The sequence below is a fragment of the Astyanax mexicanus genome, chromosome 2 (assembly GCF_023375975.1).
Source record: "Astyanax mexicanus isolate ESR-SI-001 chromosome 2, AstMex3_surface, whole genome shotgun sequence".
NCBI classification, from domain to species: Eukaryota; Metazoa; Chordata; class Actinopteri; order Characiformes; family Acestrorhamphidae; genus Astyanax; species Astyanax mexicanus.
Window position 1 is genome coordinate 75,140,544 of NC_064409.1, and position 27,792 is coordinate 75,168,335.

Consider the following 27,792-nt stretch of genomic DNA (forward strand, 5'->3'; position numbering starts at 1 on the left):
AGATAAAATGTTTCTCATCAGTCCACAGACTTGTCTTTGTACATCTTAAAACACCTCATTATTAGTGTTTTTTATCTTCTGGTGAAGCCTCTGTACTTTTGTTTATGAAGTATTTTTTCTGTGAACTGTGGATTGTGATTTCTTCACTCCTGCTCTCTAAATGTTGTTGCTGACGTCACTAACAGTTGTTTTAGGGTTTTTTCATAAACTGCTACTGAAACTGAAACTGAAACTGAAACTACCTGTTCATTACCTGTAATGTAGTACACCAGTGACGACTTTCTTCTTGAGGACATTCCAAACTGTTGTTCTGGTTATGAAAGATATTTGTGCTCTAATGGTTCTGATTGATTTTTTATCTTCTCTCAGCTTCACAGTTGCTTGTTTTTTATCCATAGACTCTCATAGCTCTATGGTTTTCATGTTGGTTACTCCTCTAACTATAAATGCACAGTCTACACAGATAAAACACAAATCTTATGAACTGTGTATCAGATCTAGATGTAAATACCTGAAAATAAAAGCTGAAATGTTGATATTTTGTCTCGTATTTATATTTTAATGTCAAACCCAAATGTTTCAGTCTACAGTAGAAGTAAACAGATCGTTTTCTAATAGATTTTGGAGCATTGTGGATTGTTGAGGGACTAGACAAGCTGTGTGTACTTTTGCTCATCTGTGTCATAAATGGGTGCAACTTAAAGTAGATTTAATGCAGTGTTCTTTAGAATAGGTGTCCGCAATAGGGCTGCAATGATTGGTTGTTATAATCGACAAAGTCCATTAATTTAATACAAATGTTATTGCCAACTAATTGTTTATTTGTAACAGTACTTCATTACACAAAGTGCTGGGGAAAGAAACACAATGGGATATGGGTAACTGCATCACTCACACAGTTTACTCTCAACTTAATCTGTGTCTCCAAAAGTGCCTAAACACATCAGATTACATATTTACCCACTAAATATCAGTACTTTCCACATTTAAACAACATCCAGACGTTTAAGTGCCTTTTAAATCCAATTTTATTCTGTTTTTATCGTTTTTAGAGATAAAGGACATGACAGAATTACTCATTGACTAACCGTAAATATAATTATCAGGTTATTCGATAATAATCCATAATAATCATTAGTCCACAAACATTTGGACATATAGTGTATCTGGTCTCAGCTGCCGTTTACTGTATTTATTATTAGTTGCTGCCATTGGCTTGTCCCTCAGGAAGTTCTCAAGGTCCAGCTGTTTTTACATGTGTTTTTTCCGATATGAAACTTGTTGGACAGAGTCTTATTTATAATACCATGCTCTTTCTCCAGTTTTCAGTTTTCTTAGGGCTCATCTTTTTCTTGGAGCTGACCGCTGGAATCCTGGCCTTCGTTTTTAAGGACTGGATCAAAGACCAGCTCAACTTCTTCATCAACAACAACGTCAAAGCGTACCGGGACGACATTGACCTGCAGAACCTCATCGATTTCGCCCAGGAATATGTGAGTCCTTGCACGTGCCCTTCACCTCCAAACACAGAGCATATTCTGTTATGTTTTTGTGCCTTTCAGGGATGAAGGGTACACTGGTATGAAAGGAATACTCAGGGGAGGGGCTGAGCTTGCCTCTCTTGATTTGTTGAAACAAGCTGCAGAATTCTTTTTTTTATATATAATTTTATTTCTGATTTTTCCCATTTTCTCCCCAATTAACATTTACCCAACACACTCATTAGGACTCCCCCTATCACTAGAAATACCCCAACACACCAGGAGGGTGAAGACTAACACATGCCTCCTCCGATACATGTGAAGTCAGCCACCGCTTCTTTTTGAACTGCTGCTGATGCTGTAGCATTACTGAGTAGCATCACAGCGCTAACGCTCGGAGGAAAGCACAGTGACTCGGTTCTGATACATCAGCTCACAGATGCCCTGTGCTGCAGACATCACCCTTTAGTGATGTGGGGAGAGAGCGCCATCGATCCACCCTGAGGTAGCCGGGCCAATTTTGCTCCCTCTGAGCGCCGGCAGCTTGATGGCAAAGCTGCATGAGCAGGGGTTCGAACCTGCGACCTCCCGCTCTTAGTGGCAGCGTTTTAGATATTTTGATATTTAGCCTATAGAGAAGCAGGTAGAGAGAGGCTTTAAATGCTTTATTTTCCTGCTTTTAGAATGAAAAAAAAAGAAGAAAAAAAATCTACAATGGAATAATATAGTACAGTGATTTATGTAAAATTGTCTGCATAGTTAGGGCTGGGTATCGTTTAAAAATTTGAATTTGATAGCGATACCGAGCATTATTATCTGTGCTCTTTGTGTTTCAGTGGTTATGCTGTGGTGCCCACGGGCCAAACGACTGGAACCTGAACATCTACTTCAACTGCACGGAGCTGAACCCCAGCCGAGAGCGCTGCGGAGTGCCTTTCTCCTGCTGCGTCAAAGACCCTGCTGTAAGAATCTCACACCCACACCACAATCCAGTAAGAGTAAAGTAATAAAGCACAAATATTTTGTTACTTTACTTAAGAAGAAATGTTGGTTATCTATACTTTATTTTATGCTCTTTATACTTTATCTATACTTGACAACTTTTTACTTCTACTTCTTACTTTTTCACACAATTATCTGAACTTTCTACTTCTTACATTTTAAAAACAGCCTCCGTACTTCTATTACATTTCAGCGTGTGTTTTGGGGAGGGGGGTAGTACCCTAGATAGGACCCTGTGGCGCCTAAGCTTTTGTACTTAATGGCATTTTTACCCCTTACATTACTTTTACTTTTATACTTTTAAGTAGTTTTGAAACTGGTACTTTTTTTTTAACTTGTATTTAAAGAGTAAAAAGCTTGAGTTGATAACACAAAGCTTCTACAAAAGTATTTTAAAACCCTGCCGATATTACTTACACTATATATATATATATATATATATATATATATATATATATATATATATATATATATATATATATATATATATAAATAAATATATATAAATAAATAAGTACAGTATATAAATAGTATAAGAAATATAAAAATAAGCTTAATATTAGTATTATATATAAAAATGATCTTAAATCAATTACTTTTCTTGGCCACATCGTCCGATGCTGAAGATTCTACAGTACAGATACAATTCCAATATAATTGTGCATCCCTACTTTTTATAGTTGTATTAATATTCTTTATTCTTTATCTCCATGCATACTGCCCTCCAAATAACTATAACTCTGTTTTACTTTCATCAGCCCACAGCACCTTATTCCAAGATGAAGCTGGCTTGTCCAGATGTGCTTAAGCATACTTCGAGTGACTCTGATTTATTAAGGAAAATCATGAAAATGATCAGAGATGTCCAAACTTGTTAAACCACTATGCAGTATCAGTCAAACTTTTGTACACACACCTTTTCTTTCTTTTTTACCACCTGAAATAGTTTTCTCCATGTCTTGAATGAGTTCCTGGAGGTGCTGAACAATAGTTGCTGCTTTTCCCAAATCCCCCATCAACACTCAAGTCAAACTACAAAAATGGAGATGCTAGGTTTTTCCTCCAGGCTGTGACTCACGTCTTCCTATGTTCCCTCTCAGCTTTCACTTTGTTTTTCTCACGCTCAGTCTGGCTTCTCCACCATAATGAGCAGTGTTCTCTGTGTGCCTCTGATTTAGACGAGACAATGGCAGGAGTTTATACAGCACCTAACAGACTGATCTGACCTGTTAGAAAGAATGTGCTCCTATCCTTAACCCTTTCAGCTCCTCCCAGCTTCATTATAGAAGCAATGAGACTCTAAAATTTCAGTTTCTTTCTTTATTCAGGTTTATTAGCAGGAGATGTTTTATTAATCATCTTAATTTAATTAAAGGATCCTAGTTTTTAAGAAAATGTATTGAGTTGTTTTTGTGTAACAGTTTAACCCTTGTGTGGTTAAAAAAACTCATTTTGTGTGAAAAACATATATCAAAACACATTTTCGATAAACACACACTGTACACCCCCCCCTTTCTTTAAAAGCTGTCACACTGATATATTGTGTTTGCTTCTGTTCTTCTACAGGGAGATGTCCTAAACACACAGTGTGGATATGATGTACGGCTTCAAGGAGTAAGTACTGCCCTGATCCTCCTGCTTGAGTTTACTAAATATATCCTAAAATACCCTAAAACAATACACAGCTTTTTCTCACAGTCACAAAGACAGTCATTTTCACACAAACTAAATAAATAAAACTAAAACACTTTATTTTAAAAGTTCTAGGATCACAAAACTCACTGTTTTTTAATGAATTGTGTGGTTTGGGTCAAAAAAACATCAATTGTGAGTGTTTTGGCCGTATTTCTTTGCTGTTTGTTTTGTGAAGGAGCCTTTTGTCGACTGGAAAGTTCATTAATAGGCCCTTTAAAGGGTGTAGAATTAAAGCTGTCAGCTTTTTGTAGAGGAAAATAGATGAAACCTGCTTAAAAAGTTGCTTAATGTCGCTGGATGATGCAATGTGCAAGTTTTCATATTTGTAAGGCCATTATGTCATATTTACATACTGCCAAGTGTCACATGCTATAAGTCTGATCCTGTCTTTTAATCTCTGCATAAGATAAATCAATTGAAACATGATAATGCACTCATTTCTAAAGAAAAGCAATATGTTCCCAAAATATCCCAAAAATCGTCAGTGCTCCTTATAAAACCACTGCTAAAGTACAGAGTTATAAAGGAGTTTCAATTTAGTTCTCCAGCGCTGAGACTGGAGCAGTATTAGCATTAGCCCTGGCTAGCTGGCTAACCCCGGCTAGCACTGCTGGAGCAGTATTAGCATTACCTGCTAATCGCGCTAAGTGCAAGCCCTTTTGCCATACAGAGGTGAGTATATCAAACTGTAGTCTGCCTGTTTACTGTGTTAAAACAAGCTACATCACACAACTGCTAGCTAATATCGCCCTTGATTACCCAAACACTCGGGCTTCCTCAGTGTAGGACTGTTGGGCGGCATTAGCCGGCTAGTGGTTAGCTGCTAACGCAAATGCTGCTGCACCCAGCCTTAGTTTAAATCTGGAAATCTAAGCTTATTGTAAATAAAGAGAACCACTTTACTCATCCAAATAAACAGTTTTCAGGGAAGAAATATGTGTAGATTAACATCCAGCACACATTGTTTTAAAAGAAAATATTTTTTCAGTTTCGTTTGTTTAACTTATCTTTACCCTAGCTTTATTGGTCTTGACGCCCAGCTTTGAGACCTGCTGAATTAGAAGGAAAACATGGCGACACCCCTGTTCCTTACTAGGGATTAAAATAGACCAGAAAATAGACGTTCCTCAATAGTGCACATCATAATAATGTTTATTCTTTGTGTATTATCTGTTTATTTATTAGTATTTACTTCTTTTAGCATTAATATTTCCCTTTGTATTGGACTGTATTGAACTGTTTTGGACTGTTTTCCTCCAAACTAGGCTTGATTTGGTGAAAATTCAGGGGCGTGTTTTTTTTTTTTTTTTTTTTTTTTTGGGATACTTTAATAGTAATTGCCTACTTCAAAAAGTCTTAATTGCAAACCTTTTAAAATGAAAATGTAGTATTTAGTGTGTTGTTGTGAGAATCTGTGGCAACCTTCGATATTGGGCTTGTTTAAGCTTCTGAAGGACTGCAGTTAGACAGACTTTGAGCTGGATTTATATATATATATGTGGGATTTAAACGCTAAGAATATGTTTAAATGTATAATGGGCTGAGATTTACAGAGAGTATTGGTGTTGTCTTGTCCCTTATCTGGTGTGTTTACATTTGTGCTGACGTGTGCATTATTATGCAGTTATATGATCTTTATTAGTGGTATCAGTGTTATAAAATAGGCCTGTCACGATAAGAATTTTTTGTAAACGATATATTGTCCAAGAAATTATTGCAATAAATGATATTGTTGTAATTTTAAGACTATTAAATGCCACTGACATGATAACAGAATAGCGTAAAAAAGGAAGTATACACTTTTTAAAGAAAAATGTATCATTTATTATTATTATTATAATTATATATTTTATTTCTTCACCTACTTTAGTCCATACTGTGTGTATGGAGTCACAGTTATTGAAGCATGATTGGCTAAAATACTGTTCACTATCATATATATATGTAAACAAACATACAAATAGACGACACACAATAGACGAAATCACGATTAAAAATATTGAGGTCATGTTCATTTTTTGTATGATAATAAAACGATATTGCATTTATTGTGACGGGCCTATTATAAAATGGTTGTTAAAATTAGAGTACCATAATATAGTTTATCATGATTATTTTTAGGATGATGTATTATCCAAATAGAATCCATTATGACAGGCGTAAGTAGAGGGAGTAACATCCCTGACGCCTCACAGTATTAATAGGGAAATGTAGATTATACAGCAGAAATCACATGCACTTTTGAGTCTGTTCCTAAATGGAAGAACCTCACCCTCTCTCAGTGTGAAGAAGTGCGCTGACCCCACCCTCCGCAGAGGGTCTGAAAGGGTTAAGTGCAATAATTGAGCGTTTCAGCTGGTAGCGCTCAGGCCTCTAATAACAGTTTGAGCTCTTAACAGTGCTAATTAGCGTCCCGTTTTAGCCGGGGGAAAGCGCGGAGCTGTAATTGGGGAGTCAGCGGGTTACGCCAGGCCCCGTTCCGCGCTCCCTGCGTGGGTGTGGTAACACGCGGCTGCGCCAGAGAGATGGCGAGGGCACCGCACCAGTTCAGTTTCCATGGACACTGTGTGCTTTACTTACAGACCGTAGCGTGGGTCATCAAACTCCACATCTGTGTTTTTTTTTCTGGAAGAATTTGAACTACAGTCAAAAATGTTAATTTTACCATATATTTAAATAAAAAAATATATATTTTTTTTAAATCTAAGAGATGATGTCTCAGTCTAGACCATAGACTGTGTATAGCTGGACAAAGCATCGCCTCTCAAAAGTGAAGCCACCACAGGTCGGGCGCCCCCTGCTGCTCGGTTGCAGGAACCTCTGTAACCCCACCCATCTCCATAGGTTTAAATGGCAAAACAGACAACTTTCAATCACGTTTTTTTTCTCGGATATACTGTAATTCTACCTCCATTATTTAAATGCAGCAGCTAGTGTAACCTCTGCTTATTTTGTCAAATTTTTGTATCCCCACAGAATTCGTTTTTTAAAACGTTATTCAGCTCTATTCAAAAAAGGTGTGGTTATTGTAAAAGGGCTGGTTATGGGCGGGACCAATAATAGACCGTCAGCTCCGCTCTGCAGCCTGTGACCTCGAGGCAGCACTCAGGGGCGGGGTTATTTAAATGAGTAGGCTGTCTCTCCACAGTCTTTCTGCCTCCTCTGGTCTCTACTGCGCTCTACAGACTCAGGTTTTAGGATCGCCAACATGGAGGAAGATTTTGGCTTCGTTTTCATTGAATGAATGGGACTGGCAGTCTCTGATCTAGACTGCTTTCTGATAAAGGCATAAAACAGGGCAGCTATCCAGGACAGCTGTTGTTTTACAGTTTATAATACAGATGCAGTGGTCTGCACAAGTTTTAGGCACCTTAATTTCTTTTTTTTCTTAATTTTGTACATTTTTATCCTGTTTTCTCCCCAATTTACAAGGGCAATTAAACAACCCACTCATTAGGACTCTTCCTTTCACTAGAAATGCCCCAACACCAGGAAGGTGCAGCATTGCCGAGTAGCATCATAGTGCTACAGCGGTTCTGATACATCAGCTCACAGACGCAGCCTTGTGCTGATCGACATCATCCTAGGAGTGATGAGGGAAGAGAGCGCCATCTACCTTACCCACACAGAGAGAGAGCAAGGCCAATTGTGCTCTCTCAGGGCTCCGGCAGCTGTTGGCAAGCTGCATAACCGGGATTCGAACCAGCGATCTCCCATAGATCATAGTGGCAGCACTTAGCCTGCTGCACCACTCAAAGCCCTTACTTTTTTTTTCTAATTTCAAACAAAATTTTATTGGAATCTTTTTTTTTTTTTTTTTTTTTTTTTTTTTTTTTTTTTTTTTTACATTTTTTGGACTTATAATGCAGTGAAGAGTTGCTGTAAATCTTTTTTGAATTCAGTGGTTGTGGTGTTTTCTGCAGAGATCTGCTCTCCACAGCTCTGCACTGAGCCTCTGTATCAGACTGACTGAAGCAGGGAAAAGGGCGTATAAAGGAAGTTGGAGACAGACGGAGTAAAAAAAGAAAAACAGCAACAAAGAGAGACCTGAGTGGAATTGAGCCCGAGGGGACGTACACCATCAAACCAGTGACTTCCCTCTCTTTTCATTGGCTCTCCCCACATCCTTACTGGCTTCCTATTGGCCCAGACATCTGAAATCCAGGTCTTTTGTGTCATCTGTCGACAAAGGCACAAAAGGTTGATCTGGGCGGCGGCTCTGTTGGGGAATGGAGGCCAAAATATGTGCAGTTTTCTTTCCTTTCCTTTCAACTTCAGTGTCCTCCACAGTGAATCGTTTTTTTATTTTATCTGAACTGTGGACTGTGTTGAACTGATTGAAAGTAACCTGCACTCCATGCTTTTCATTTTTGTCATGGTCACAACAAAGCTTTGCATTCTGGGGTAAACCGAGGAAAATCAAGATTTTATTTCAGGTTATTTTGGGTTATTTATGTTCATCCATCATTAAATATTTACACAGTATAGAATGGAGATGCTCTATGCAGACCTCCATCCCTAGAATAGAATAGGCCACGTTCTTTATGTTTTATGAGAAGCTTTAATAAAGAAAGATCTTCAAAGACAGCTGCACAGATCAGACCCTGTCTGCATTCAAATCCAGTCATTCCAATTAACGTTAGAAACCATTGTAATTCACTACGAATTATTAAGTCAGGTTTTTCTATGTCCAAACACAGTCATGACCAATGTATGGTCATTTCTTTACTTAAATTACTTAAATACTTGTTAACTAAAAAGTATAAACAATTTTACTACTACTACAAGTTGTGGATGTAGCAAAAAAGGTATAAAAATTATACCTATAGAATTATACCTATAAACAATAGATCAATATTTTATCTTATCATATGATAAAAAATAAAACCGACCTAACTGTACATTTCCTTCCAGAGAGTGTAAAAAAATCATGTTAAATGTAATTATTTATTATTTAAAAAATGGAACATAGTCTTTAAATACAATGTCACTTCACCACATCATAGTTTATATGCATAAAGTTCATTACTTTGTAGGTAGAAGTATAGATGCAAGGTTTAAAAATACTTCTGTAGAAGATACTTAAAGTATCAACTCAAGCTTTTTAATCTTAAAGTAAAATTGTAAAAGTACTGCTTTCAAAACTACTTCAAGTATAAAAGGAAAAGTCATTTAAAATAGGCGAAAAAATAAAGCCATTAAGGACAAAAGCTTAGGCCATGCCCCCGTCCCCAAAACACATTTTTCTAAAAGCTATAATGACTATAATGTTCTATTATTAAAATGTTAATGTTGATAATATAATTTGGGATTTTGCACTAGGCTGTTCTCTAGTGTTTCAGCTGCATATATGCTGATTGTAAATGAATGTATTTTATTAGTAGAATAAAGTAAACATATTAAAGTTAAAGTTTAGTTGGGCTGCAGTTTATCTGGAGTTCTCTTGAGTCTCTGCACGGATCATCTTCATACTAGACTACATACGTCTGCTATGCTCTTGATGGAGTGTGGGTTGGGGGGGGGGTCGTGTGCAGATGTGATAGATCACAGTATAAACCAATAGGGAGTCAGAATGGTTTATACTTCTCTACATCCAATCACAATCAGATTTACTCTATCTGGATGGAGAGATTTATCTGGATAGGGGTTTTATTGAACAATGAGAAGCCGGAATGAAAACGAGCTGAAATGAAATAGGAGTAACGAGGCTGTTTATAAAATGTAAGGAGTAGAAGATTCAGCTAATTGTGTGAAAATGTAAGAAGTAGAAGTAAAATGTTGACTGAAAAATAAATAATTATTCCAGTTAAGTATAGATAATCAGCATTTCTACTTTGTTACTTGGCATCTCTGCTATTGAGTTTTCTTTTTTTGTAGAGAAAGTGGACGGCTCTTCAGCTCAGCTGCTCAGTATTACACTTCATGAGCACATGCTGCTTGTTTATCTGTACCCTTGTTAGTGTGTGTGTGCGTGCGTGTGCGTGCGTGTGCGTGCGTGTGTGCGCGTGTGTGCGCGCTTGTGCGCGCGAGTGCGTGCGTGTGTGTGCGTGTGTGTGCGTAAAATGAAGATTTCTGATCCTCCGTGGAGCTTAGTGTAGAGGTAGAGGTAGCATACAAACCATTGCTCTGCCATTGTAGGTGTTTGTGTGTGTGTGTGTGTGTGTGTGTGTGCGCGTGTGTGCGCGTGTGTGCGCGTGTGTGCGCGTGTGTGCGCGTGTGTGCGCGTGTGTGTGTGTGTGTGTGTAAAATGAAGATTTCTGATCCTCCGTGGAGCTTAGTGTAGAGGTAGCGGTAGCATAGAAACCATTGCTCTGCCATTGTAGGTGTGTGTGTGTGTGTGTGTGTGTGTATGCACGTGTGTGTGTGAGGCCTTGGCGGCAGTGTTAAACCTGTAATCATCTTGTCTTGCTGGCGTGGTGTCAGTTCTCTCACTGAGCCAGAGAAGCAGTTTGTTCTCACACAGATTTACCAGCAGGACCGAGCCAGGTGGAGACCCACGTACTGCTTCTGCTCAGAGTCCAGACAAACAGCACAAACACACACGCAGAAACACTTACACACTCTCGCACGCTCTTACAAACTCCAACACACTCTCGCACATTCTTACAAACCCTCACACTTACACTGACACACTTTTTATACACTCTTGCACACTCTTACAAACTCCAACACGTTCTCACTCACACTGACCCACTCTTACAGACTCCAACAGATTCTCACTCACTCTTACACTGACACACTCTCATACACTCTCGCACATTCTTACAAACCCTCACACTTACACTGACACACTTTTTATACACTCTTGCACACTCTTACAAACTCCAACACGTTCTCACTCACACTGATCCACTCTTACAGACTCCAACAGATTCTCACACACACACACTCACACACACTCTCACACACTCTTACAGACTCCAACAGATACTCACACACTCTCTCACTTACACTGACACACTCTCATACGCTCTCACACACTCTTTCATGATCTAACAGATTCTCACATACACTCTTACAAACTCCAACAGATTTTCACACTCACACACTCACTTACGCTGACACTCTTACACACTCTTACATGCTCCAACAGATGCACTCTCTCTCACTTACGCTGACACACTCTAACAAACTTTTACATAATCCAACAGATACGCTCTCTCTCACTTACGCTGACACACTCACACACACTCTTACAAACTTCAACAGATTTTCACACTCACACACTCTCTTACACTGACACACTCACACATTCTTACAAACTCCAACACACTCTCACACACTCTTACAAACTCCAACACATTTTCACACACTCTCACACACTCATTCACTCTTACAAATTCCAACACATTCTCACACACCCTCACACACTCTTACACACACTCACTCTGTGGTGTTCTCACTCAGCTCTGCTCTGATCGGTTAAAGCTAATCCGTGTGTTGTGTGTGCTGTGTGTATAACGTGTGTGTGTGTGTGTGTGTGTGTGTGTGTGTGCTGTGTGTTTTTCAGGAGCTGGCTCAGCAGGAGTTTATCTACACTAAGGGCTGCGTGGGTCAGTTTGAGAAGTGGCTGCAGGAGAATCTGATCGTGGTGGCTGGAATCTTCGTGGGTATTGCACTATTACAGGTAATGTGTTGTGCAGGATTACAGATCAGAGCTGATGCTGTGGGAAAGGTCGTTATATCAGTTAAAGAAGCTTTTTGGCTACAGATGGTTCAGTCTGATGCCATCTGCTGGCTATATAACTGTAATTACACCAATGCAAAAAAGCAGTTTGAACAGCAGAAGATGAACACAACAACAAACAAATCAAAAGCAGGAGAAATCAAACAGCACCCATATAAAATCCAATATATTTTGTCAGATAGATAAAACACAAAAGCACTTGAGCCTTCCTTACCGTTCTAAATACATCTTTTTTCAAAAAGCATGTATGAATATACAAAGATTAAAAACAAGTACTTATCATGGCAAAATATCAAATTTACGCTTTACAAATGACCAGTTAAAATATTATACACACCCTCATTCAATGTTTCTCTATATTTAATTTACTTTCTACTTTGTATATTAATATTAAAGACATGAAAACAGTTAATGGACACACATTTAATTATGTAGTAAAAAAAAGCGTTTAACCTTCACCTGACCCAATCTCCTGATCTAAACCTGATGAACTAAAATGGTAATTTGGGATGAGCTGGAGATTCTTCTCTGGTAAAGCTTACATTTATTTTAAGTATATGCTTAAATTTTAAAAGGGACACTTATTTTAATGCGTATCTAAGTAAATTGCTTGGTCTTGACGTGAAAAAAAAACAAATGCCGTTTTTTTTGCACTAAAAGGTGCACTTAAAATCCTCTAATTTTCCCAAAAATCATCAGTGCACTTTATAATCCGGTGCTCCTTATGTATAAATTCTACCAGTCAGGTATTAAGGAGCAGTAAAGCCAATCTGCTGAAGTACAGAGTTATACAGGAGTTTCAGTTTAGTTCTCCAGCACTGAGACTGAAGCAGGATTAGCATTAGCCGCTAACCCTGCTAAGCACTAGCTTTTTCCACGTTCAGAGGTGAGTATGTCGGACTGTAGCCTTTGTGTTTACCGTGTTTGAACAAGCTTTGCGGGACAAACGGCTAGCTAACATTGCCCTGACTCAACAGAACACTCAGGGTTCGTCAGTTTAGCGTTGTTTGTCAGCATTACTGCATTACTTTCATAACTGCGAGTAGTGCCAGCGTTAGCTGCTATTGCTAATGCTGCTGCACCCAGCCTTAGTGCATATCTGTAAATCTAAGCTTACTGTTAATAAGCTCACCCAAATAAACATTTTTTAGGAGAGAAATCTGTGTAGATTAACATCCAGTTTAGCTTAGCTAAGCTTTACAGATCTCACAACCCAGCGGTGAGACCTGCTGAATTAAAAGAAAAACGCGGCGACACCCCTGTTCCTTACTAGTGTTGCATGATACGCCTTATAATCCGATGCTTTTTATGTCTGAAAATAGACCAGAAAATAGACTTTTATTCAAAGTGTGCCTTTATCCATACGGTATTAGTTTCTCAGGGGGTTCTGGGGTACTTTTCTCTTTTATGGAGGGTCCTATCTACTGTTTTTCACTGAACTCCGTGGTCCTCTGGTAATTTTAGTCCTGTCCGGGCTGACATCTCTGATTTTCATCTCCTCACGTTTAATAAAATAGCTACTTGTCCACTGCCGCGCACCATAATTACACTTTGGGCACACGTTTCCACAGAGATTCTTTACACTTTACCCAGTCAAACAGGGCACTGATGGAGGGACACAGCTCACAGACGCGTTTCCATACAGACTCCCACACTTTGTGAACTGTGGTTGTGAACTGTATAACTGTTTTAGAGCACTTCGCCATCGTGCTCTGTGTGCAAAAACTTATATCAGTGACAACACGGTGTCATGTGACCAAGAAAGCCAAAAAACTCAATGATCCTCATGTTTTTTCAATTGCAGTCCGAATGCAGAAGTTTTATCACTGAGTAGAAGTGCGACATATTTTTCACAGATGTCCCCCTGAGAAACGAATCCTGTCCGGATAGGGCTTTATAATCTGGTGCGCTTTATCTTTATAGTATGAAAAATACAGTTATTGGTAATTTGGCCATTTAGCCGTCTTTAACGTTCACTTATAGTTTACTCAGCCTTATTATACATTTTACTAACCGCATTATTACTGTTTTTCTCTCGTATCTGTGTGCAGATCTTTGGCATCTGTCTGGCCCAGAACCTCGTGAGTGATATCAAAGCGGTGAAAGCGAACTGGTGACCCGCGGCTGGCCTGGAGAGGAGAAGCCGGGCTCTGCGGGCGACGTTCGGGACCTGTGTGTCGCGTGGGTGGCGAAAGAGCACTGTTTACACGCCCACAGAGTGGAACCCCCTCTCACAGCTGTTCTCTGGAGCTTTATGTAAGCTGATGTTACAGAAATAGTGACATTCTGTCTCTCTCTCTCTCTCTCTCTTTCTGTCTCTCTCTCTGTTCGTCTGTCTGTTTGTTTCTTTCTGTCTCTGTCTTTCCATATATCTTTTTATTTTATTCTCCCACCACTATATTTGTTTTTGGTGGGTTTTTTTTTTTTTTTTTTTTTTTTTTTAAATATGCAAGCTCCTACAGAGAGAGCTCCTGTATGGAAACGAAATGAAACGAAACGAAAGGCGACGGACGTGGAGCCATGTTACAGTCCACGTTAACCACTCTGCACATTCTTAAAAAAAAACTCTTCAATAGCCACTAATCCTCCTTCCATCAATCAACCTGTGGAGAACCGTCCTGGTCCTATGCACCTGCAGAAGACAATTTAAAGCTCCATTGGACTTTTAAGGCTTAAACAATGGAGCTGTACCAGGCCTTACTGCAATGCACGTCATTGGGAGGAGGTGAAGTTATATAATAATCCAGCATTTACCTGTTCTTCTGGCTGTCAGTCACGTTGATTGACAGGTGGACGGATGGATCTTTGACCTTTGACCTTCGACGCTGACTGGACTTCTGTTACACAGAGCCGTCCAGCCTGGAGTCTTTGTACTTGAAAACTGACACAATGCATTTATTATGTTTGCAACTTCTACCACTACACTTGGAGAGACGGAGCAGGTGGACGATGCTGTTGTTGTCGTTGTGTTGTTGTTATTTGTACAGCTATGCGTTTTTGCTCGATTTTTACGTCTATTAATTGTCGTTTGTTTGATTGTTTCATTTTCAGCCAGCGAGGAGAGATTTCTTAGCTAATATCCAACGAGTCTTGCTTCAGATATATATATAAAAATATATATTTTTCTTTGTATTTTATTTTATTTTTATTTTTTGTTTTGGCTAGAAAATATAATAATAATAATACTTATATTAATAATAATAGTGATATGCTCTAACTTCGTCTGACACATTAAACGAGTCCTGTTGCGACATAAACGATGCTGCTTTGACTCTTAAAGATTAGTAGACTGCTAATGCTAACCCAGAGTAATCTACACTAAACCCGAACAGAGAGTCCACTGAAATAACTACAGCCCCAGAGCCACCTTTTACACCATGTTCATCACTTTAATTACTGCTGCCTGCCCTGCTTATCATCACACATGGATGTTCATGCATGCACACACAAACACACACACACAAATTAACCATACATTCATGAATGCATCTGCACACACACACACCTGAGCCCATGTTTGGGAGGCATCTGAGCATAATATTGCATAATGAAACCCTGAGTTACCTCACTTTATAAAAAAAGTCTGTAATAACTGTGTAGTTACACATTAACAATCCATGTAATAACAGTGTAACTACTGGTAAAGTGCATATTGATACAGATTAATTAATTAATAAGTTGCACAGGTTAAGTAATTATACATGTTCTATATATCAGTCTTAGTTAGACATAGCAGAATATTGTGTCCATCTTCCCATGATAAAATACCTCACAAGCTGTTGGAGAAAAGGACATTTACACACATACGCATGTAAAAAAAAATACATTCACTCTATTTACATACCGTATTTTTTGGCACTTTAAGGCAAACGTTTATTTTATGGTATATTTTCATGCATAAGGTGCACCGAATAATAAGATGCATTATGCGACACTAGTAAGGAACAAGGGTGTCGCCATGTTTTCCTTCTAATTCATCAGGTCTCAATCTTTACTCACTGAAAACTGTTTATTTGGGTAAGTAAAGAGCATTCGTTTATTTATAGTAAGCTTAGATTTCCAGATATCCACTAAGGCTGGGTGCAGCAGCATTAGCGGCTAAATCTTAGCGGCTAATTGCTAGCGCTAGCTGCGGTTAGCGACTTATGCTGCTCTACACTGATGAACCCTGTGTGTTCCGGTAAGCCAGGGTGATATTAGCTAGCGGTTTGTCCCACGTAGCTTGTTTTAACATGGTGAACACACAGACTACAGTCCGAAATACTCGCCTCTGAATGGCGAAAGGGCTAGCGCTTTGCACGGTTAGTGGCTAATGCTAATGCTGCTCCAGCAGGGCTAGCTGGGATTAGCAGCAGGCTACATTCCGATTACACTCACCTCTGAATGGCAAAAGAGCTAGAACTTAACATGCTTAATGGCTAATGCTAATAATGCTGGAGAACTAAACTGAAACTCCTGTATAACTCTGTACTTCAGCTACATGAGAGTGGTTTTACTGCTCCTTAATACCTGACTGGTAGAATTCATACGGAAGGCGCACCGGATTATAAAATGCACTGATGATTTTTGAGAAAATTAAAGGATTTTAAGTGCACCTTATAGTGTGAAAAATATGAGAATTGAGAGACACAAACGATTATTTAACCTATACATCTGTAGTAAAGCTGTATCAGTAGGTACTTCACCAGTAATTACAGTGTACATGGATTGTTAATGTATAACTGCAGAGTTAAGTTTGGCAGAGTTTACTACATTACTGTTTTAAAAAAACTTAAAAATTGTAGATCCTCTTGAAGCTATTTTAAAACCCAGTTCATACTCAAATCAAATCAGATTTATTGTCACATCACAGACTACAGGTGTACAGGCGAGTAAACTACAATTAACATAACAATATGCATAATAACTTACACTATATACATGTTATTGCACTGTGGATGTGAGTTAACTATAACTGAATATGTTAATATTACAGTGCTATATATATATATATATATATATATATATATATATATATGTGTGTGTGTGTGCAAGCAATTACTCCATTTGTAATCTGTACTAAATGTGTAATACAATAAGGCCTAAAAATAGTGAAGCTTATTAGTAGAATGGATATTAATAATATGCATCATTAACATTAAAACTAATCACTGCCAAATCATTGTGAAGTTCAATTTTAACTATTTGTTTTTAAAACAAATTGTGTTGTGTTGATTTTCGTATGTATAACAAAAAAGTTGACACAGAATAACTAAACAAGATCAGCTCATCTAAAGCTAGAGCACACTAAGAACATCAACTGTCCAAACATCTCCTCCAATGTGACAAATAATCCCTCCATTCACAGCCTTTTTAAATCAATTAATAAACAATCTGTAGTCCCTTTACACCCTGTACTCATCATACAGCAAATATACACATAAATATACACATATAGGAACTTTTTAGGTAAAACAGACTCTCAGCTACAAAACATAGACCAGCTTTAATCTCTCTAAGGCAGCTATAATGTACAGGTATTTGTGTGATCAACTGTGAATGATGATACAGCTGATGATGAGGAAGGGTCCAAATTCATTTAACAATTCATGTGTTCACTACTGGTTAGTTAAACAGTTCACACCAAGAATTACTAAATACAGCGCTTTTAGCCGATGCCCCCAACAGGCTTACAGTGCTAGTGATAGGGGCATAGCCCTGCCCATGCAAAAAAAATCTCTATTTTTACACCATTAACAAGCTCAAAGTAGCTCCACACTTCATTGGTAGATTGCACAGATTTTTCTGCTTATACACACAGTACCTTCAGGTAGTTTTCCAGGAACCGCACTCAAAATTAAATCACGATAATTCGACTTATGAGCACAAAACAATGGATTTTCAATGGATTTAGAATATTTTTTGCGCTATAAGGCGCATTTTGTAAAAATGTAAAATGTGACTTTGGTAAGGAACAGAGGTGTAGCCATGTTTTCCTTCTAATTTAGCAGGTCTGTAAACCTGTAAAGCTAAGCTAAGTTAAGTAAGCAAAACTATAATTCTTAAAAAAAATAAAAAATAAAAAAATCAGACAAGTCATACAAGTGCTGGATGTTAATATACACCGATTTTTCTCTTTATTTTGGTAAGCTTTACAGTAAGCTTACAATCCCAGCTAGCGCTTAGCGCTGTTAGCAGGTAAAGCTAATGCTGTTCCAGCAGTGCTAGCCGGAGTTAGCAGCAGGCTGATATGCTGATAATACTTACCTCTAAACGGCCAAAGAACTAGCGTATAGCGCGGTTAGCAGATAATGCTAATACTGCTGGAGAACTAAACTGAAACTCCTGTATAACTCTGTACTTCAGCAGAGTGGGCTTACTGCTCCTTAATACCTGACTGGTAGATTTCATATTAATTTTTTGAAGAAAATTAAAGGATTTAAGGTGTGCCTTATAGTGTAGAAAATATGGTAGTTTTGCATTCTGTTCTCATAACATATATATATTCGATCAGTCTTAAATATCAAAAATGTGGAGCTACTTTGAGTTTGTCAATGGTCTAAAAGTAGTCAATTCTTTGAATAGGAAACTCTAAGCCCCCATCACTAGCACTGTAAGCCTGTTGGGAGCATCGACTAAAAGTGCTGTATTTACAACCCAAGTCGAGTCACACCAGATTTCTCCTTTAAGGCTTAAATCTAAGCTCTTTAAACTTAACACTGATTTTACTGCTTTAGAAACAATCCACAAAAAAAACACACACACACATTTTACTATTGAATGATTGAGTTTGAACTGGAATCTTCTGTGAAGATGGGCTTCAGTGTGGTCTCCATATTGCTGTCCAGATCTCAAACAACACCCAAGAACACAATTCCTAACGTGTGTGTGTAATATGTGTGTGTGTGTGCATGAACTTTGCCCATCGACAGTTTTGTAACATCTAGTTTTCTCACTTATTTGAAGCCTAATCCATAAAAAAACAGCAGCAAAACCGAAGAAAGCACTTTCAGGTGTTTACTCACCTTCAGGCCAAACGAGTGTACTACAGCTTTTGGAAAATAAAATCTCTGCAGGTAAAAAATCTAAAAGAAGCTAAAGAGAAGGCTGGGTGAAGCCACACTTGTGACGTATCTGTGCTGTTGTGATTCCTGCCAGCGACGCTAAAGGACCTGTGTATATATATTCTCAGGCATTTCTGCAGGGTTTCTCTCTCTAGAGCCATGGATGATGATGTGATGCTGATGAAGGGTGGAATAGACTCCAGTAGAGTGTTGGAGTCGTGGACGTAAGTGCCGTGTATGTGTAGAGTTTTATTAACATGGCTGCATGTCGCCAGTCTCTCTGTGAGGGAGTTCAATATCATGCATGTAAAACCTCTTCTGTTACCAGTCTGTTACAACTAGGGGTGTACCAGTCAGAGTTTATGGCCTATTGAAATATTTCTTCCCATCCGCTCACTAGAAATCTTCGTATTACTCCATATAGTTTATTTAACCAGGAGGATATAGAACAGAGGTCATCAATGTGGCCAACAAGCATGAAACATCTGGCCTGTGAGGTTGTCTGAACTAAAATGAAATGCCTCTCTGGAGAGCTTTTGTTTACATGCCTCCCCTGTCTCTCTCTCTGTCGCGCTCGGCGTGACTTTAGTTTCCACCCTCCCTCTTTTTTATTCTTGTTCTTGGGCTCCCTATCTCTTTTTATGGGCATTTTTTTCCTGGCCGTGTCCCAATTGACTAGCCAAGGCAACTGTAGTGTATTAGACCACAACCCTGACGACACGGGTTCGATCCCGCATAAAGAGTGGCGTAATTATTTCTTTTTTTATTCCTTTTTTCTTGGGTTTACCTGCTTTGAGATCAACTGTTCTGCAATTGGGTTCAACAACCATCTGGGCTGGAGAGCTACTAGTCTGTAGCACTCCATCCCATTACACTTCATTTTACAAAACAGATTTTTTTGTGGCCTCAAAGAAGATGCCTCCTAATGTGAATTTCTGTAATTTCTGAATTTCCGTTCCGCACGTCTGTCCTTTTGTGTGGGATATCAGACATTCTGTGTGACTGAGTTTACTTTTGTTGTTGTTTTTATTGAAGTGCATTGCTCTTTTGGATCAGAGGCTCTTTGGCTGCCAGATCAGAACCGCGTTCCGATGATTGATGTTTAAACCATCAAACCTCTGGATTTTCCAGAAGCCTTTTTGGGACATCTGGGATTTTGAAAGCACATCTACACCTGTGGGGATTCAGTTACACTGCTAAATAAAGGTGCCAAAGGGGTTCTTTGGAACGATGCTAAAGAAGAACCACTTTTGTTTTTTATTTTCTGTTGAGTATTTCAAAGAACCCGTAAACAGATTTTTTACTTAACATATTGAGAAAGAGCAAAACTTGTTAAAAGACCACTACGTTAAAAAAGAAAACCTTTAGATTTTGTTTTATAAAGATCACTTCAGTAGAGTTCTCTTCCCATTCAAAGGTTGGTTGGTGTTCCCTAAAGAGCCTTCCAGTAGAGTTTTCTTTGAGTTCTAGTTGAATTGTGTTTCCCTAAAGAGCCTTCCAGTAGAGTTTTCTTTGAGTTCTAGTTGGATGGTGTTCCATAAAGAGACTTCCAGTTGAGTTGTCCTTAGGTTCTAGTTGGTTGATGTTCTCCAAAGGGACGTTCAGTTGAGTTTAATAAACCACTATTCTAAGTTTTTTATTCTTACAGCACTTTGGGAGAAAACAAAAAATTTAATTATCTAGTGATGAAGAACCATAAGATGGTGTCCCTAAAAAGTTATATTTTAAAATGTTGTATTGTGTTCCCTTGAAGAACCTGGGTTCTTTAAATTACTAAACTTTTAAAGGTTGAAATATTTCTTCCCATCCGCTCACTAGAAATCTTCGTATTACTCCATATAGTTTATTTAACCAGGAGGATATAGAACAGAGGTCATCAATGTGGCCAACAAGCATGAAACATCTGGCCTGTGAGGTTGTCTGAACTAAAATGAAATGCCTCTCTGGAGAGCTTTTGTTTACATGCCTCCCCTGTCTCTCTCTCTGTCGCGCTCGGCGTGACTTTAGTTTCCACCCTCCCTCTTTTTTATTCTTGTTCTTGGGCTCCCTATCTCTTTTTATGGGCATTTTTTTCCTGGCCGTGTCCCAATTGACTAGCCAAGGCAACTGTAGTGTATTAGACCACAACCCTGACGACACGGGTTCGATCCCGCATAAAGAGTGGCGTAATTATTTCTTTTTTTATTCCTTTTTTCTTGGGTTTACCTGCTTTGAGATCAACTGTTCTGCAATTGGGTTCAACAACCATCTGGGCTGGAGAGCTACTAGTCTGTAGCACTCCATCCCATTACACTTCATTTTACAAAACAGATTTTTTTGTGGCCTCAAAGAAGATGCCTCCTCATGTGAATTTCTGTAAATTAAACTCCATCTCCACACTTTTTTTTTTTTTCAACCTGCTACCAATGCATATTCACTAGACAGCATCACAACACACTCTGAGGAAAGTGCCAGATTTTATTTACCTTTTTATTTGCCTGATTAAAGGGCCAATTACTGTTATTTTGCTGTTTTTCTTGGGTTTTGAGCTTGGCTCTGACTCAGCTCTTGATTGGTCCAAACACGAGACAGCGCACAGGTGGGGGCGGGGCTGGTGACGTCTTGGACCCTGCATTGTTTAATATCATGATATATATTGGCGAAAAAAGAACATTTTCAATGTAAATTAATTTAATATCGTGCAGCCCTGTTGTGTACTATTAGAAACTGAAAATGCCACCATATTTGCTGTTAAAGTAAAGAGCAAAAAAAAAAGCAAAAAGACACAGCAGGATGTTTTTAAGTTAACTCCGCCTCCTCCTCCTTCTTCTGTATGATTATTGGCTGGCAGACCCATTTAAACCCCAAGCAATCAGACTAAATCAGATTTTCTTCAGTTATCAAGTTAAGTGCATATAAACAGTCATTGACCTTCATTGGCACTTTTAGAGGGTTTTAATTTTTTCATCTGTAAAGTTTCCGTTTAAAAAAAAATACCTCTTTTTGTTCCTTTTATTTTGTGAAAACTGCAGTATCTACTTCCAAACAGCATAGCATTCAAAAGCGTGGCACTTGTACCGAGCCGGTTCACATTATTTATGTTGTAAAATCACAGCACCTGTCGGCCAGAATAAAAATAAACTGTGATGGTGCACCCCTGGTTAAAGCGCTCTGCTCCGTTCAGAGACTGTAGATAGAGATTTAGAGCTTTTGTGTGTGCTGAAGTCTTTTGTGTTGGGAAGTCTCGCACCGTAGCGTCAGTAGTGGTTCTAGCGCTCCGCCGTTCTGTAGAGGCAGAGGCTTTTTATGCAGACAAAAAGACAGATTACATGCTATTCAGAGACGATGTTATTCCTCTTTTGTATTATTTTGGGGGGGGTTTGCGCCGTCGACGTATTTCCTTTTCTTCTTTCTCTGATAATGCAGTGGCCTTGTTTTCTCACTCTCTCTCTCTTTTTTCTATCATTCTTTTGAGCGTCTTATCATTCCCTCGTGGAAAACCTGCATATCATGAATGTACGCAGAGGTGACCCTCCATCCAAAGCATGCACAATTCATCTGAAAGACAAGTCAGTGAGAGTGAAATCATCAGTTTTGTTGTCTTTCTTTTGTTTGTTTGTTTTGTTGAGAAAAAAAAACGCAGATGTGACGTTGGACGTTCTGCACGTCTGTCCTTTTGTGTGGGATATCAGACATTCTGTGTGACTGAGTTTACTTTTGTTGTTGTTTTTATTGAAGTGCATTGCTCTTTTGGATCAGAGGCTCTTTGGCTGCCAGATCAGAACCGCGTTCCGATGATTGATGTTTAAACCATCAAACCTCTGGATTTTCCAGAAGCCTTTTTAGGACATCTGGGATTTTGAAAGCACATCTACACCTGTGGGGATTCAGTTACACTGCTAAATAAAGGTGCCAAAGGGGTTCTTTGGAACGATGCTAAAGAAGAACCACTTTTGTTTTTTTATTTTCTGTTGAGTATTTCAAAGAACCCGTAAACAGATTTTTTACTTAACATATTGAGAAAGAGCAAAACATGTTAAAAGACCACTACGTTAAAAAAGAAAACCTTTAGATTTTGTTTTATAAAGATCACTTCAGTAGAGTTCTCTTCCCATTCAAAGGTTGGTTGGTGTTCCCTAAAGAGCCTTCCAGTAGAGTTTTCTTTGAGTTCTAGTTGGATGGTGTTCCATAAAGAGACTTCCAGTTGAGTTGTCCTTAGGCTCTAGTTGGTTGATGTTCTCCAAAGGGACGTTCAGTTGAGTTTAATAAACCACTATTCTAAGTTTTTTATTCTTACAGCACTTTGGGAGAAAACAAAAAATTTAATTATCTAGTGATGAAGAACCATAAGATGGTGTCCCTAAAAAGTTATATTTTAAAATGTTGTATTGTGTTCCCTTGAAGAACCTGGGTTCTTTAAATTACTAAACTTTTAAAGGTTGAATGGAGTTTCCTAATGCCAGGTCCACACTACATTACCTTTTGAGTCTGTTCACACTACACGACTGGTCCTTCAGTTGTTAAAACTTTTACACTACATGACTGATTGATTGGCGACACAGGGTTTACACAAATGACACAATTTCTTGCTCTGAGAAATCGCAGACTCATCCGGCTAGCTAAACCCATAGTTCTCTCTTTCTTTGTAATTCCATTGGCAGTATGTAGCCCCTGCTCCTCACTCCCAGTCACCGACTGAGTCAGATATCTAGCATGCCAAGTATTTGCAAGGTGGCTCAGACTGGTCAGCAATCAGTTGGCGGCGGCTCGGAGAGCTTCTCAAGCTTCCAAGCAGAGTTTTTGTCGCCGATCGAAAAAACTGGACTAGTCATGTAGTGTGAACCTGGCATAAATCAGTGGGTACCTCCAGAAAGTTAAGATTTTTAATCCAGCCCAATTCTCAACAGATAAAGCAAACGAAAATGACCAAGTCCATATCTTATTGAGTTATTTGAAGAAACTAATTTTTAGAGGTTGAGGGGTGTTCTCTAAAAAGAAACACCTGTTTCAGGCAGAAAAGAAAGGCGAGTTCTTGAAGACTGGTACCAGATGGCCAGTATCTTTACTTAAAACTTGTGGAGAAAGTGCAACAAAATGTGGGTCTTCTAGATGTCCCTGGGGGCCAATTTGAGAACCACCAGGCAAAAGAAAAATTTTAATATGGGTCCCTATTGATTTGAAGAACTTTACTCTCAAGGGGCTTTTCAGGTAACCACAAGAACATCTGAGAACACCATGGAGCATTTGAATGGAAGGTGGTTCTTTTAAAGGATCATGTAGTGGATTTATTTAGTAAATCATCCATTCAGTGGATCTTCTGGTTGTGTCAGTCTAACGAACCCATTTTGGCACTGATATCGTTTATCTACAGGGGTTGGACAACGAAACTGAAACACCCGTCATTTTAGTGTGGGAGGTTTCATGGCTAAATTGGAGATTGAAGGTTCAATTAGCAGGGTAAGAGCACAGTTTTACTCTAAATATTGCAATGCACACAACATTATGGGTGACATACCAGAGTTCAAAAGAGGACAAATTGTTGGTGCACGTCTTGCTGACGCATCTGTGACCAAGACAGCAAGTCTTTGTGATGCATCAAGAGCCACGGTATCCAGGGTAATGTCAGCACACCACCAAGAAGGAGCAACCACATTCAACAGGATTAACTGTGGACGCTGTAAGAGGAAGCTGTCTGAAAGGGATGTTCGGGTGCTAACCCGGATTGTATCCAAAAAACATAAAACCACGGCTGATCAAATCACGCAGAATTCAATGTGCACCTCAACTCTCCTGTTTCCACCAGAACTGTCCGTCACCACAATAAATTATTGTGGTCTAAAACCAGGTGTTTCAGTTTCATTCTCCAACCCCTGTACATGTAAACTCTGTCATTTACACTACATATATCTACATACATGAACACAGCTCTCCTGTTTAAGGTCAGTACGATGTTGGAATGACTAAAAAACTGATAAATGCACATCAGGAGTGTTCTGGAGCAGATAGTGTTTGTTTAAAGGTGATTTAAAGGTTCTGCTGAATGTTCTTCTCCTGCCGTAACTCTCGTCACTTTGCAGCGGTTTGAATGAGAAAGTTGAAAGCCTTTAAAATGTTTGTTTACATCTCCCCCTGTTAGTTTTCACACGGACAGTTCAGACAGCCCCGTTTATCACGCTGATAAGCAATTAAACTAATTGCAACCTATTAGCATTATGCAAATTGTGCTAAAATTGCCATAATGCTAATTGGTCCCAATTAGCTTTCATTGGCTGTTAGCTGTGTTAGCGGTTGTGATCTGACTGCTCTTTCTACATTCCCCCCCCCCCCCCCTTTTTTTTATTTGATGAATTCAGAAGTGTCCTGATTGAAAGTTGAGAGTCTACCTCATCGTGTAGCAAATCCCAGTCTCATATCCGAGTGTTACATTCCCCCGTTTACACACACATTCAGTGTTTAATCAGTTTAGCTTGAAAGCAATCAGAAAATAGATTCATCAGCAGACTCAGTAGATGTTTATAGACTTGGATCGTTTATATCAATGACTGTAGAAAACATGGACACTGTGGTTGTGTTTCCTTTCTTCAGTAGAAATTAAGCCCAAATTATGTTCCATATTGTCAAATTTAAAATTTGAGTCTTAAGTGCTTTAGAGAGCAGAGTAAGGGAGGGCGATATGGCCATAAAATAATATCACGATATTTCATGGTATTTCCGCAGTAATGAAACTCTTGCCGATATCACAAAACACTGAATTAAAAAAATATATATTTTTCAAGAATACACTACTGCAACAAAATTAAAATTACATTTTATTATTGCATACAATATGATTAATTCAGGAGACATTGCACTGTCCATGCTTTTCTACAGTCAATGGTTCATACAGCTCTGGAAAAAACTAAGAGACCAATTAAAAATGAGGAGTTTCTTTGATTTTATCAAATTGAAATCCTCCTGAATATAATCAAGAGGAAGATGGATGATCACAAGCCATCAAACCAAACTGAACTGCTTGAATTGTTGCACCAGGAGTAAAGGCATAAAGTTATCCAAAAGCAGTGTGTAAGACTGGTGGAGGAGAACATGCCAAGATGCATATTGAGAACTGTGATTAAAAACCAGGGTTATTCCACCAAATGAATATGAATATGAACTTGTTTTCTTTGCATAATTTGAGGTCTTTCGGATATTTCTCATTTTCTGCAAATAAATGCTCTAAATGACAATATTTTTATTTGGAATTTGGGAGAAATGTTGTCTGTAGTTTATAGAATAAAACAACAATGTTCATTTTACTCAAACATAAACCTATAAATAGCAGAATCAGAGAAACCGAAGTGGACTGATTTTTTTCCAGAGCTGTAGATACAGTATGTTAAATGCAGATGATGCCATTTTGAGTTAGCAGTGTTAGCCGTGTTAGAAATGTAAGCAGTTAACAGTTTTATACAGATTTTGCCAGGTTTTGATAGTGTATAGTCCTTATTTGGGTAGATTTCCGGTCACAAGAACCAGATTTTAGTAATATTTAGTGATATTCATTGATATTTAGGTCACATGGCCACTCAAACTGAGGAAGCTAGCTTGCTTCTTGCTACCATATTTTTAAATCAAGCCATACTGCATAGATGTTAGCATTGTTAGCATAGCCCAAAGTGATTAGCCAGGGTCGTTGGGGCACTCCAGCGACAGTTTAGGCTTAGGAAGTTAGTTACGTGAGCTAAACTTGGGTTTAACTGAAGGTCACATAATCAAAGGTTCTTCAGACTGAGCTCTGGATGAGCTTGATTTGGAGTTTAGCCGTTGAAGCTGAAGCGTGTGCTTCAGAGTAGAGCCCTTACACTTACTATTAGCGTTCCTCTCCCTCTCTGTGATTGTACTAATCCAATGTAGTCATCATGCCTTTTGGAAATTATGAGGGAATCAATCTCTCTCTCTCTCTCTCTCTCTCTCTCTCTCTCTCTCTCTCTTTCTTTTTCTCTCTCTCTCTCTCTCTCTCTCTCTCTCTCTGAATAAATAAGAGTATAATTTAAAACAGTAGAAATGATCTTATCGATATATGCCTCTGCTTTAATCAGAGGTCTTCTCATCTTATTTGTAACTTGTCTTTTTTATTTTTAAAAGCATCTCTTTATTACATTCTCAACATGACTTGATTGTGGGACATGGTCTGTTACACTGTATAATATGTTATGAAATATGCTTCTTTTTCATATTAAATAAAAATGATTTATGACCTTTGAAAAATGATTTTTCACCGTTGTTGCAGTGTTGTTTTTTTAATGACCAAATGCTCGTTTATGCTCAACATTAAGTGTGGACTAAATGTGCTCATAGTCTGAAACAGAGACTGTAAAAAAGATGGACGTCGTGTCGCCGTTCCCATTCAGTCAATGAAAATAATCTTCCTCCATGTTGGCGATTCTGAAACCCGAGTCTGTAGAGCGCAGTAGAGACCAGAGGAGGGAGAAAGACTGCGGAGAGACCGCCTACTCATTTAAATAACCCCGCCCCTGAGGGCTGCCTCGAGGTCACAGGCTGCAGAGCCGAGCGGAGCTGACGGTCTGTTATTGGTCCCGCCCATAACCAGCCTTTTTACAATAACCACACCTTTTTTTAATAGAGCTGAATTACGTTTTAAAAAACGAATTCTGTGGGGATATAAAAATGTGACGATATAAGCAGAGGTTACACTAGCTGCTGCATTTAAATAATGGAGGTAGAATTACAGTATATTAGAAAAAAACGTGATTGAAAGTTGTCTGTTTTGCCATTGAAACCTATGGGGATGGGTGGGGTTACACAGCTTTCTGCAACCGAACAGCAGGGGGGGCCTGACCTGTGGTGGCTTCACTTTTGAGAGACGATGCTCTGTCCAGCTATACACAGTCTATGGTCTGAAAGC

At 38.7% G+C, this 27,792-nt stretch overlaps 1 protein-coding gene across 1 annotated transcript in view; it reads left to right on the forward strand.

The window, feature by feature from the left end:
* The window catches only part of tspan17 (tetraspanin 17), a 63,227-nt gene extending 36,090 nt beyond the window's left edge, over window positions 1-27,137 (forward strand). The window contains exons 4-9 of the mRNA XM_049475278.1: window positions 1,323-1,493; window positions 2,318-2,443; window positions 4,050-4,097; window positions 11,689-11,805; window positions 13,917-20,430; window positions 23,009-27,137. Of these exons, the coding sequence (XP_049331235.1) occupies window positions 1,323-1,493; window positions 2,318-2,443; window positions 4,050-4,097; window positions 11,689-11,805; window positions 13,917-13,982 (528 nt within the window). The 3' untranslated portion in view covers window positions 13,983-20,430; window positions 23,009-27,137. The remainder of the gene's footprint in view (window positions 1-1,322; window positions 1,494-2,317; window positions 2,444-4,049; window positions 4,098-11,688; window positions 11,806-13,916; window positions 20,431-23,008) is intronic.
* Window positions 27,138-27,792: the final 655 nt, after the last annotated feature.